An 11,977-nucleotide genomic window follows, 5' to 3' on the forward strand; every position below is an offset into this window, starting at 1 on the left:
GGCTGCACACTATCTGCAAAATTATCCTTTCTCTCCTGGTGATTATGTTACCTAGTACAAAACTCACAGATGATATGACTGCATAGATGCATTGTGACGAGTGAGTGCACACCTTGGTCTGTCGCCGCATCGGCACTTTAAAACAAAATGTGTGCTTGTTAACAGCTTGACGATCATCACAGATATTGGAGGGATTAGGATCTACAGCAGGGTGGTTTTAAAGTGGACATGATACGTGGACATGATACTTGTACAGACCCAGAAATCCGAGGCGGCGTAGTCTGACATTGACAGGTTGGCTAGACTGCTCGTTTGATTCTGTCTCGAGCTCTGGAAATATATGGCAAGACGTGCTCGTTTTCAATGGGGTTTGGATCCGTCCCAGTCGGCCAACGCATGCTGATGTTGGTGGTATTCCGGCCATGGCCGTCGGGTTAGGAGGTCGAAGGTAATAGGCTTTGAGGACGGCAAAGGGCTTGTTATTGTCCTTGTTGTCCTTGCTATCGTTATTGTTAGTTCAAAAGTTCTCCGTTCGGACTTCTTGAGTCTCCAGTAGATGAGACTACTTATAGATTCTCCTTCAGCAAGGCTGCGCTGCGCTGCGAGGCTGAACATTTACCGCGCAGTGACTGAGGCCAGACGCCTACTCTGCTCGGTTGATAGGTGTTGTTCTTTCTGGTATATGAATCGTGGCCTCGTTCTAATGGAGGTTTGGCTTGGGGGTTACGCAAGTATAGAATGGACGGGTTCTTGATTTAAATGGAGCAGTGTCTTATCTCCAATAAAAAAATGTGGGTACAGGAAATCCAAGGACAGTACGAAACTGCTCCCCTGCACTGCATTAGCATGTTAGTATACGCGTTTGCTTCAAATTCTTGAAGAGGGGCAAATATGGATCTTTATCTTGGGTTAGGGTATTGTTGAGCGTGGTCGTAGAACCTCGGATCCGTAGTTTGGCTGAGGCTTTCAAAATGGTAGGCCTCTGAATGATGTATCGTATTAGCTTTGATAAGCTTGTAGTCGTTGGCTTTCCTATTTCACATGCGTACACAGATCACAAGCAATATGGTGACAAAACATACACTGCATGTTGTGGGTGTACACCTTTGGCCCGTCATTACATTTGCACTTCGATTTGACAAGTTAGCGTAAACATACGCAAGAACATTTGAAATTCCAAGGTTGCACTTACGCAGATATACAACGACTCCAACCGCCACGAAGGTAAACCCCCACCTCCAAATAATCCCCTTACATCCCGCAGTATTTCTGTGGTGCCGGCTTCAGTTTCCAGACAGGTTCCTGACTGTGTCTGCCAGGCCCGTCTCGCGCTGTGCATCGTCTCAGGCCGAGGTCCAGTTTCAGTATTGAAGCTTGTTCGTTGGGAAATTATAACAGACATTCGGTTTAGACCGTTTATGCTGTCTTGAAAATGCATATAAATATCCTGGATAGCTGTCCTGGACGATTGTTTTTCGTTTTGCCCTAGTTGTTTCTCCTGCTCGTAGTCTTCGTCCTCCTGCTCTTCTTCGACTTCACTATTATGGTCTGAGTCTTTTCCTGTGTTGCGTAACTCGTCTTCTAGATCTCCTAGCAGCCGTTGAATCCTGGTCAGCTGGCGAAGGACTTGGCTCTTGACCGTCGGGAACTCATTAAGTAGGCCATCTAGTGAGGCATGACCGCTCCGAGTCTGATAGACGCCAACGTCGCTTGCCCAGATCCGAAGCCGTCCAAGTTCGTCCCGCCATGCTGATAGAGGGATTTGAGCCTGCAGGTCCGGATCTCGAATACGATCAAGGTCAAGTATCTGCTTTGCATGGTCAAGAAATTGTCCCCAGCCAAGGCCGGTTAGGATGATGCTGTCCATGCTGTTCGCAGGTATTATGTTAGGCTCGTCTGCTATTCGTAGTGGAATCCGAGTGTTGTAGATAAGAAGTGTCGCAAGGCTGAAGTCGAGCAGAAGTAAACATCAACCCCGCAGTGAGAACCGGCGCTCGCGCCTGAAGCCGAATCTCCTGCATCTCTTAAATTGCACGCTTTAAAGTCAAGAGTCACTGCCAATGCTTAAGAGTCAACATGGAACCGATTGGTATTGTCCTGGCCACAATTCCACTGGTCGTTACGGTGCTTGATAAGTATGTCGAAACCCTGGACACTGTTAGCTTATTTCGCACCGAGAAATATCGGCGCCATATTGAAAGATACTCCAGCGTCTTGCAGGGGCAACGGGCTTCAATTGTGAACGCTGTGGAGATCGCACTAGGGGTCCAGATTAGCGAGGACGATATACAAAGCATCCAAACCCAGCCCGAAAACACGGCATCAACTTGGAAAGACCGTGCCCTGCAAGACAAGTTACAGAGAAACCTGGGGCGAGATTATGGGGTGTTTGCCAATATCATAACGGATGCGAAACACGTACTGCAGGAGCTTAGTCACAGGCTTGAGGAAGTTTCTAACCCTGTGAGTCGGTCACCAAGCATTATCTGCTCAAAGCTAACCGACTCTTCAGTCTACGGCAACCCAGTCTCGTGCAATACTAGTGGCACGCAGAATCAAACACATGCTCTCAAAAAGAAGATATAATAGCCTCTTTGATGACCTGAACACTTCGATCGATCTGCTTCAGCGAATCGTCGACCAGTCACTCCAACGTCAGGAACGGATCCGGGCATATCGAGACTCGAGACTCGAAATAGTGCGCTCCCCTGCTGCTAGTATCTATAAAGCCCTGCTTCGAGAAGAATCTTGGGCCTGCCCTTGCCTTGATAAGCATTCTGTCCTCCTCACATTAGACCTCGATCCAAGAGCAGCGGAGACGTCTGATATAGTATTCCGAATATCATTGGTCACGGTCAACGACCCGGCCCAGTCGCTCTTCTCCTGGCAGGAACTCGAAATCGAGCCGCGTCAGAATGAACCCGGGACCATTCAGATCACCCAAGTATGTTCAACCATTACTACAATAGGTGTGATGGCCGGGGGGCGAAAGAACGTTGGCAGCCTTATAGACGGGAAATACCGACACATGGTGTCAGTCACAAGAAGCAGCGTCGGGATTTTCGAGTCTCAGTCACTGGAGGAATTGCTTATGTCGTCGACACTGGCCGCATGGATCCCAGGGTCCTATTTCCCAAAACGGGACCGTCTCTACCTGGCAGCGCGACTAGCATGGAGTGTGCTTCAGTTCCACGGCAACTGGCTCCGTGAGCATTGGCGCACTCGCGATATTATTTTCCCCAGGGAAACTAGCGGACCGGACTCTCAAAACCAGACATTTCAGCATCCCTGTTTGTTATGGAGAGTCTCAAGCAAGGATGCAACAAGCCCGGGTCTATCATCAACAATCACGAGCAAAGTTCTTTTCCCTTTAGCACTGGCTTTGATAGAGCTATCGTTATGCCGACCCTTCTCGGCGCTCAAAAGACCCGAAGACGAGAATCCTGAGGAGGTTGTGACGCTTTTGAAGACTGCTAATCGCTGCATATCTTCTGTCAGCGAAGAAAGTGGAGAGCGATATGGAATGGTGGTTCGGAGGTGCCTCCATTGGTCAGAGACTAAGGAGACAGATCCAGACGATGAGCAATTCCGATTTGCTTTTCATAATTTGGTTGTCGCTCCTTTGATGGATATCATGGCTGCGTTTGATGGTAGCTCAATGGCACCTGTGCGGTAGCGTTTCTGCGAAATTGATGACATATATAAAACCATTAATGTCCACTCTTCGCTTGGAGATGACCGATTACTGTAATTACTTGAGAGCCAAGTTTAGACAAGTGGAGAAAGAGGCTTTTGAGAAGTGAGCATTGCATCTACAAGGGTGTATATTGGAGCTCGCAAGACCCCGAGGCTAAGACAAGGCTAATCCCGATTCGGTGGCTCTGTGGGCTCTGCAGATTATCGAAGGCAGAACTCGATTGGCAATCAGACTGACCTCATATGAGCTTCAACTTCAGCAATAATAATACCTATGCCGTCTCTATAGGTTTTCTTGTTATTTCAGCCTGTTATTACCGTAGCTCTTCTGGTTGACTCGAGTTTCGCCTGCTGAGCTTCTGCCCTGCGACCGAACTCCACTATCGCGCCGCACGTCCGAAGACCAGCGATTGAGGCCAACCAGTACCAAAAGCACACCGTGTCGTCGAATGCAGTTAGACGAGGTGTGGCACCCTTCGCGTCTGCGACGAGTGCCTCAGCTAACAACGACGGCGTGAGTCCGCGGTTTGTGCAAGACATCGAACTCGTCGAGTATCCCGTTCCACGTACCACAGGGCTCCAAGGCAACCTACCCCAAAAACGTAGCCTTCGAGGCGAGAAAACTTCCCCGCAGACCGACCGCAATCATTCAGGCCACTCGCACCAACGCCCTGAAACAGGACCTTTTGGCAGTGATAAGCCAGTCAAACTTCGTTACTGGGTCGAGGCTCTTCGTCGCCGCTCAGCAAACCTCAAAGGCCGCGAAGCCACCTCCAAGATGAAGTTCTCCCACAGCATCCAGTTCAACGCTGTTCCTGACTGGAGCGCGTATTATATTGCCTACAGCAATCTCAAGAAACTGTACGTTGACAAACTCGGTTACTTGCACATCATTCGTCTGTCCTTTTCTGCTTCGAATTTGCGGCCTAGAGCATGAGGGCCGTGCTTGTGTGATACATCTCTGGGTAACAGCAGGCTAACTGTCACTCTCATTTAGGATATATACCTTGGAACAACAAGCCCATCGTTCGAATGAACAAGCCACTGACGCCGAATCCGCTCCTCTGCTCAACGATACGCAAAACCCTGACAAGCTATTTCAGCACGCCCTTGATGTAGAGTTGGATAAGATATGCTCTTTCTACCGGTCGAAAGAAAGAGAGATCTATGAAGACGTTGATAATGTTATGAAAGATGCGGAGGAATACACGGCTAAGGCCGACGGGGCCGAGATGAATCCCATGCAGGAGAGCATGCACAAAGGAAGGAGAGTGAGCACTGGATCCATTCAAGACCATTCTGCCGAATTTGGTCTAGGTAGACGCCAAAGCATGAGTAGCGAACCAGCTGCCGACGATGACGAGGATAGCGATGACGAGCATCCTACGACACGCCCTACGCTAGGCCAGTCACGGAGCGCCTACCCTGGCCCTCCTGACAATGACCGTACAGAGGATATGGATATGAGGAGTTCAATTTGGACAGATTCTAGGTATGTTCCAAATAGCCAGGCGGTCGTTCGGCGAGGCAACCAGAACGAGCACCTCACCGATCCCGCGCTCCTGGACCTCTACAACTCGGCTGCTTCCCTGAAAAAACGGATTATCGCGGTCTATGTCGCTCTTTGCGGACTTAAGTCCTATGTCCAGCTCAACAAGACTGGATTCTCCAAAGCTTTGAAGAAGTACGACAAGATCATCGACCGCAATCTCCGTCGAGAGTACATAAACTCGAGTGTATCCCCAGCCTACCCTTTTCTGTCCTCGACTATGGATAATATCGAGGGTTTTATTCGTCAGATCGAGACTTTATATGCGAAGTTGACCACAAACGGTGACCTTTCTCTGGCCAGACGCGAGCTTCGTTTGCATCTGAGAGAGCATGTCGTATGGGAGCGGAATACGGTGTGGAGAGAGATGATTGGCATTGAAAGAAAAGCTCAAGCTGCCAATGTTGGTCTTCGCCAGACACTCCTTGGAGGAGACGCAGACCCGGCATTGGCGCGCCGACAGGGTGACGAACAGGTGGCTCAGAGCAAGCTGCTTCGGACACCTTTCGGGGTCATCAGTGCTCCAACATGGCTCTGGAGCGCAAACTTTGCAACTCTTATCGTCGTCCTAGTTGTCTTTTCTGTGTTGCTCTCCGTTCCGATCATGGAGAAGCCGGAGCAGCAGAATTGCCTGGCGATGCTCGTTTTTGTGAGCTTATTATGGGCTACAGAGGTGATCCCACTCTTTGTGACGTCTCTCTTTATTCCATTCCTTGTGGTACTGCTCGGTATCATGAAATCAGACGAGAAGCCATATGAACGGTTAGGGCCTAAAGAGGCCACTAGTGTTGCATTTGGCGCCATGTGGACCCCTGTGATTATGCTGCTTCTAGGCGGTTTCACTATAGCCGCAGCGCTGTCTAAGTACGACATTGCTCGGCGAATGGCGTTGTTTGTATTGAGCAAAGCCGGCTCTAACCATCGCGTTGTACTACTTACCAATATGTTCGTGAGCATGTTCCTTAGTATGTGGATTAGCAATGTCGCCTCTCCGGTTCTCTGCTATTCGATCATCCAGGTTAGTGGTTCCTATTCGACAGCTTACTGATGACTGGCTGACGTATACAGCCTCTGTTACGGAATATCTCGCCTGATTCCAGTTTTGCCAAAGCATTGGTTCTTGGAATTGCTCTTGCTGCAAATGTCGGCGGCGCAGCATCGCCGATCGCCTCCCCGCAGAACATAATTGCTCTTCAAAACATGTACCCCAGCATCAGCTGGGGCACTTGGTTCTTCATCTCACTCCCGGTCTGCATAATCTCGATCTTGTTGATTTGGGTGCTGCTTCTGGTTACCTTCCAGCCTGGTCGAGATACCACCATTGTACCCATCCGGCCACTAAAGGATAAATTCACCGGCATTCAGTACTTTATTAGTATCGTCACATTGACTACGATTGGCTTATGGTGTGCCAGTCATCAGCTGGAGCATATATTCGGGGACATGGGCGTAATTGCCATCATCCCTATTGTCCTATTTTTTGGCACCGGAATCCTAAACAAGGAGGACTTCAACAACTTTCTATGGACCATCATAATTCTCGCTGCTGGTGGACTTTGCCTTGGAAAGGCTGTGACATCTTCTGGGCTGCTGCATACCATTGCAGAGGACATTCGGTCACGGGTCGAGCACTTCAGCCTGTATGGAGTGCTGATTGTGTTTTCGGCACTGATCCTGGTGATTGCCACGTTCATCTCGCACACCGTCGCAGCCCTGATCATCCTCCCTCTCGTTCGACAAATCGGTCTTAGCATGGACGACCCACATCCCAATTTGTTGGTGATGGCTAGCGCATTGATGTGTTCAGTGGCCATGGCTTTGCCGACTAGTGGCTTCCCCAATATGAGTAAGTTGCCCATTACTGGTTTAGATTTGAGACTAACGACGCTCTAGCCGCCATTATGACGGAGGTGCCGCAGACCGGTCAGCGCTACTTGCAAGTACGGCACTTTTTTACGCGGGGCATCCCCGCCAGTCTGATGTCATTTGCGGTGATAGTCACACTTGGATATGGTCTGATGCGTGTAGCCGGTTTATAGAGCTTTTTACGAGACCCGAAGCACTAGACGTGAGGTTTGTTGGAATACGGATGTATGGAGTTGCAAGACTCGTCATTGATCCCTTTTCATAGAATACAGGAAATGCAATACCAGATAGAATGGCACGCCTGATCAAAAAGTAACAGGAAACCGAACCGAGGAAGTAAAAAAAAAACTCGCAAAGGATCTAGAGCAATCCGCCGCAAAACATCGCAAAGCCCAATTCAAATCAAATTCGTGCACGACATCACATATCAGCCTGGCGACCGAGCACCAGCGGTCATAAATTCGGTATCGAGGGTAAAATCGTGAAACAGTAAGGAGATCTGGTCGATCGACGCGGTCAAGCACTAATTCCTGATCAGTCAGTCAGCATATCTACCCAACGCGAACCAAGCAAGAAGACCGGTGTCAGTCACTCACAATAATCCCAGCGTCAAATCACCATGAATCTTCGCCTTCAGCTGCACCTCAATATCTAGATTCAGATCGAGCCGCAGCCGCAGCTGCTCGTCACTCCCTTTACCTCCACCACCACCACTCTCTTCTTCCTGCTGGCCACCCCCTAGTAAACCGCCAACAGCCTTACCGGCGCTCCCTGTAACCCCATTCACTGCTTTACCCGCTGTATTCTGCACCAGATCACCGGCCTGGTCGATGCCGCCTAGGCCACCCAGTGGACCACCGTCTTGACCTTGCTGGCGAGGACGCCGCTGCTGGCGGGGTTGGCCGCGGCGGCGGCGCTGGGGTCTCTGCTGCTGCTCTGGTTCCATTTCGGGACGCGGGACGTCTTCTGTGTCGGAGTCGTTAGGCTCCTGTCCGCGCTGACGGTTGTAATCTGGGGTGGCGTCTTGCTCAGGAGCGGGCTGTTGTTGTTGTTGGTTGGTTGGGGACTCGTTATCGGAAGACTCTTCCTTGGGGTTGGGAGATTGGGGGTTTGAGTCGGCCATGGTAAAAAGGAAAGATCAAGCTTGGATTGGGAGGGGGATGGGTATTGTATATAAATTTGATTGTTGGGATATACGTAGGTGGATTGTATCGTATCAAGTGACGAGTTTCTGCTGTTTCGGTCCAATACTTGGTATAATTTATTTATAATCCCCTACCTGCATTCTGCATATGACTAGACTTATTAAGAATTACTTCACAGTCGCACAAAGCCAGTTCAACAGCGTCATTGTTTCCATGAATAGCGGTGCCCCAGCCAGACCCTGGGCCCTATGATGAAAGAGGCCCCTTGACCGAGCAGTCTAGAGGCTGGATTTGGTGGCCCATCGCTAGACATGACGTCTGCACCCAGCAGGGATTGTCAGCGGCAGGTGGGACCGCTTTGCTCTGTAGTCTGTCCCTAACCAGTCAAACAATAACAACGGAGTTTTCTGGTGCTGGCCGGGATGAATACCTCGATCGGGGAGTCGTCAGCTTGGTAGACTAGTTAATAGTATGTACCGTTGCGCGGTTGCGGAACGGATGGATCTCGCTAAGCGACTACCCAGCAAAACCAATCAGATCCCACCTACTTTATGGCTACGAGGCCGTACCGCTGGACGACCCTGCTTGGTTTGATCGGATTATTGTCCCCCCCTGAGATCTGACGGCGCTGGTATCCTTGGAACGGTGGTCGAGACTCAGTACGCGTGTGCAATTTGCGGTGTTTCAGACTGTACGGAGCACCTATGGTAGAGGAGATGAAAATCGTTAAACTATGACGATATGGCGGCACTATGCAAGATTGTGTCATATCTGTCCCAGTAATCGGCCCGTTAATGAACGCCAGCTATTATTGTATGCGGCCTACTATAGGTATCATACTCCGATAAAATGTCTGTGATTGATGATGTCGTCGCACTAAGTCGGCCTCTCCGTGCATTCGACAGCAGTGATGTTGTTTTGCCAGTGACGTAGGTCAACACCACTGCCATCATCGACCCGGGGTTTTCTGGCTCTGCAGCCTTGCACTTTTGTTAACCTTAATATACTCTACGCTTGCTTTTTATGTCATCTATTTTCAATTTTCTTTTCTTGTTTTCCTAAGTCGTTCTTCGTCTGCAAGCAAGTTCTAGGTCCAAATCTATCCACCTACTGTTGCCCGACCCTGAATCTATACATCTACACACCCGGCCGCCTGTCAACCCACACTTTCCCTCTTTTTCTCACTTCACCACAATCAAAATGGCAACGGTAGAGAAACAGGAACAAAAAGACACCCCTGTCAAAAACGAGATGCAGGACTCCGAATTGGAGCAAAAACCCTCGGCCCGCGGCCCTCCCCAGGATGAAGACGACGACTATTCGGACGACTACTCTGATGACTACGACGATGACGACTACGAGTACTCAGACGAGGGAGACGATTATTACGACGACGAAGACGAAGAGGACGAAGACCAAGGCAAGGCAGTACAAGCCTACAAGCCCAACGGCCAGTCAATAAGCAGTCGGGACCAAGGAGGCCAGAACATAAGCCAGAAGATCAACAACGGGAACATATCGCGGGCTCCGGATAGCAAGAAGACAATCGACGACCAAGACGGGCTGAAGCTAAAGCTAGATGTGAATCTAGATATTGAGGTTGAGTTGAAGGCGAGGATCCATGGTGACTTGACACTGGCGCTGCTGTAAGTGAATCCTTGCCTTACCTAGCTACCCTTCCTTTTCTTCGCCCTTCCCTAATCCTCTGCTTTGCACGGTGTCTTGAACCTCTGGACTTAAGCAGGTCTGAGGCAGTACTTGAATTTTATTTCCTATATCATGATCATGACGGGGCTCGTGGATATGGACTTCGTTTGAATCACTTGCCAATCGTGAATAGGAGTTAACGACGACGACTATGAACAGTGCTTGAGGATTCAGAGACTCGAAATATCGCGCCGTCTCTGATATTCCCGCCGTTCCTATTCTGCCTAACGAGTTATGAGATTTGCCCCGGGGCCGCATTGAACGACGAGACGGAAGAAGTTTTGTAACCCGCGCTGGAGGTGTTTTTATTGTTAATTTATGGTATTGGGTTTGGGACCTGGCATTATGGATTTTTCTCCTTGTAATGTGTTCTAGAAGCGTTGATCGAATTCAATCTCTGCTAGATTCGATTTGGGATCGAGTAAAGAACTGAACAGAAGTTGTCGTGTACCGTACCGGAGGATAAGCTGTGGAGCACACACCACATGGCTTGCGCTGGAAATGGACCGAGGCCGCTATCACCCGACCTCGGACTTCAGTGCATAAGCAGTACATAAGCAGTACTCTGTAGAGCAATCTAGCTGCTACAGGTCCGCATCCAAGTGTCTTCATTAACTTATCTGAATTCAGTTTTCGCTCTCAGCCCTTCCTTCCATTCCAGAACCAACAGTAACCCGTCCCGGGTACATTCACAAGATGGCCGACGACATCTCCCGCAAAACGTTCATAATCAACCACATGAACGCCGACCATGCGCGCTCCCTCTCCCTCTACCTGCGCGCTTACTGCGGCCTCTCAGCGCGGGCCTCAACATCGCCCAAACTCGAAGACGTTCGGCTCACCGACATGGTAATCTCCGCGCAAGGTTCCCGGTACACAATCCCCTTCGACCCACCGCTCACTTCCCTCTCTGAGACCCGCGCCCGTGTCGTCGCAATGCACAAAGAAGCCCTGAAACGCCTGAACCTCTCCGATATCAAGATAACCCGGTACTCTCCGCCAAAGGGCAGCCAGTGGCTTGGATTCGCGCTTTGTCTCGCGATACTGGTAGGATATTGCCGACGGGGAAATTTCGAGCCGGGCTCGCTGGTTTACGAAGGACTCGGACTAGCCAAATACCCAAGTTTTACGGAATTTAGCCACAAGTGGCAGCCATGGATATGGGCGCCTCTGGCTGTTGCACATGGCTTTGAGGCGGTGGTTTTGTTAGGGTATATGCGGCTGAGGAAGTATGGGGTCCGGGCTTTCTCTGGCTTGTGGTGGGTTTGGATGGTGCTAGGGTTTGTCGAGGGATTCCCGGCTTGGATGAGGTTTGATGGCTTGGTTAGGAGGGCTGAGGCTGAAGAGAAGGAAAAGAGCGGGTAATTGTTTATCTTGGAGTTATAGACGGTCCGGCATAGGTAAGGGAGATCAGATGTTTCGACTTCCCGATTCCTTAGTCTCCTTAGTCTGGAAACCTGAAAAAGGCCTGAACTCGTTTCATCTATCAGCTCTAGTCATATAGTCTCGACTAGAATCTTGTACAGGCGCCTGAACCCGTCCAAATGCGTGGAGTACAGCAAGCCCAGTCAAATCACGATTAGAACAGCCATATATAAGCAAAAACCCTTGGAGAGCACGTGTCCGATCGAGAGGTAAAAGCGATCTGGTACATCCCCTTTCTTATACACAGGGTAGCCGACCCGTATTGACCCTGTTTGAAGTGGCAGGTCCCCCAGCACAGAGGCGCGATGGCTAGGCGAATGCAGAGTGAAGGCATTACAACCGATTGCTGAGTGCCATAGAGACTAAGCTTCACGGCTCGAAGAGTCCTTGGGAGGAGACCTGATATAAGAATTGAGAGTTGGTACACCAGAGGTTATGTGCGTACTTCAAATTCTGAAGTACAACAGAACTTGAATCTGAATAACAAAAGCTTTGGCTGGCTGTTAGTTAATTGAGGTGCAACGTCAACTTGCAACCAGTTATGCTTTTTGCTAGAATAATGAGCTGCTGTAGGCTTGTAGTTCTCAGA

The 11,977-nt window shown here is 49.8% G+C and overlaps 5 protein-coding genes across 5 annotated transcripts; 3 read left to right on the plus strand and 2 right to left on the minus strand.

Annotated features, from left to right (window-relative positions):
* Positions 1-899: 899 nt before the first annotated feature.
* On the minus strand, positions 900-1,867 carry BDW70DRAFT_157790 (uncharacterized protein; the record flags this gene model as incomplete). The annotated part of the gene is made up of 3 exons (XM_073740419.1): positions 900-1,027; positions 1,083-1,128; positions 1,193-1,867. 3 exons carry the CDS (start codon positions 1,865-1,867, stop codon positions 900-902), a joined length of 849 nt encoding a protein of 282 aa, XP_073598163.1.
* Positions 1,868-2,915: 1,048 nt separating this feature from the next.
* Positions 2,916-7,651, plus strand: BDW70DRAFT_165984 (putative plasma membrane phosphate transporter Pho87; the record flags this gene model as incomplete). Its single annotated transcript, XM_073741874.1, has 8 exons — positions 2,916-2,944; positions 3,039-3,123; positions 3,188-3,206; positions 3,435-3,650; positions 4,053-4,557; positions 4,694-6,263; positions 6,314-7,091; positions 7,139-7,651. The coding sequence occupies 8 exons, from the start codon at positions 2,916-2,918 to the stop codon at positions 7,282-7,284; spliced, it is 3,348 nt and encodes a 1,115-aa protein (XP_073598164.1). The 3' UTR covers positions 7,285-7,651.
* On the minus strand, positions 7,336-8,372 carry BDW70DRAFT_131555 (uncharacterized protein). The gene is made up of 2 exons (XM_073736002.1): positions 7,708-8,372; positions 7,336-7,641 (listed from the first exon to the last, which is right to left on the minus strand). The coding sequence occupies exons 1-2, from the start codon at positions 8,232-8,234 to the stop codon at positions 7,635-7,637; spliced, it is 534 nt and encodes a 177-aa protein (XP_073598165.1). The 5' UTR covers positions 8,235-8,372; the 3' UTR covers positions 7,336-7,634.
* Positions 8,373-9,094: 722 nt separating this feature from the next.
* BDW70DRAFT_131557 (uncharacterized protein) lies at positions 9,095-10,396 on the plus strand. Its single transcript, XM_073736003.1, has 2 exons — positions 9,095-9,902; positions 10,123-10,396. The coding sequence occupies exons 1-2, from the start codon at positions 9,457-9,459 to the stop codon at positions 10,127-10,129; spliced, it is 453 nt and encodes a 150-aa protein (XP_073598166.1). The 5' UTR covers positions 9,095-9,456; the 3' UTR covers positions 10,130-10,396.
* Positions 10,397-10,534: 138 nt separating this feature from the next.
* BDW70DRAFT_131560 (DUF2470 domain-containing protein) lies at positions 10,535-11,963 on the plus strand. The gene has a single exon (XM_073736004.1). It carries the CDS (start codon positions 10,660-10,662, stop codon positions 11,326-11,328), a length of 669 nt encoding a protein of 222 aa, XP_073598167.1. The 5' UTR covers positions 10,535-10,659; the 3' UTR covers positions 11,329-11,963.
* Positions 11,964-11,977: the final 14 nt, after the last annotated feature.

The sequence above is a fragment of the Aspergillus foveolatus genome, assembly GCF_047715535.1.
Source record: "Aspergillus foveolatus strain CBS 279.81 unplaced genomic scaffold BDW70scaffold_11, whole genome shotgun sequence".
In the NCBI taxonomy this organism is placed as follows: domain Eukaryota; kingdom Fungi; phylum Ascomycota; class Eurotiomycetes; order Eurotiales; family Aspergillaceae; genus Aspergillus; species Aspergillus foveolatus.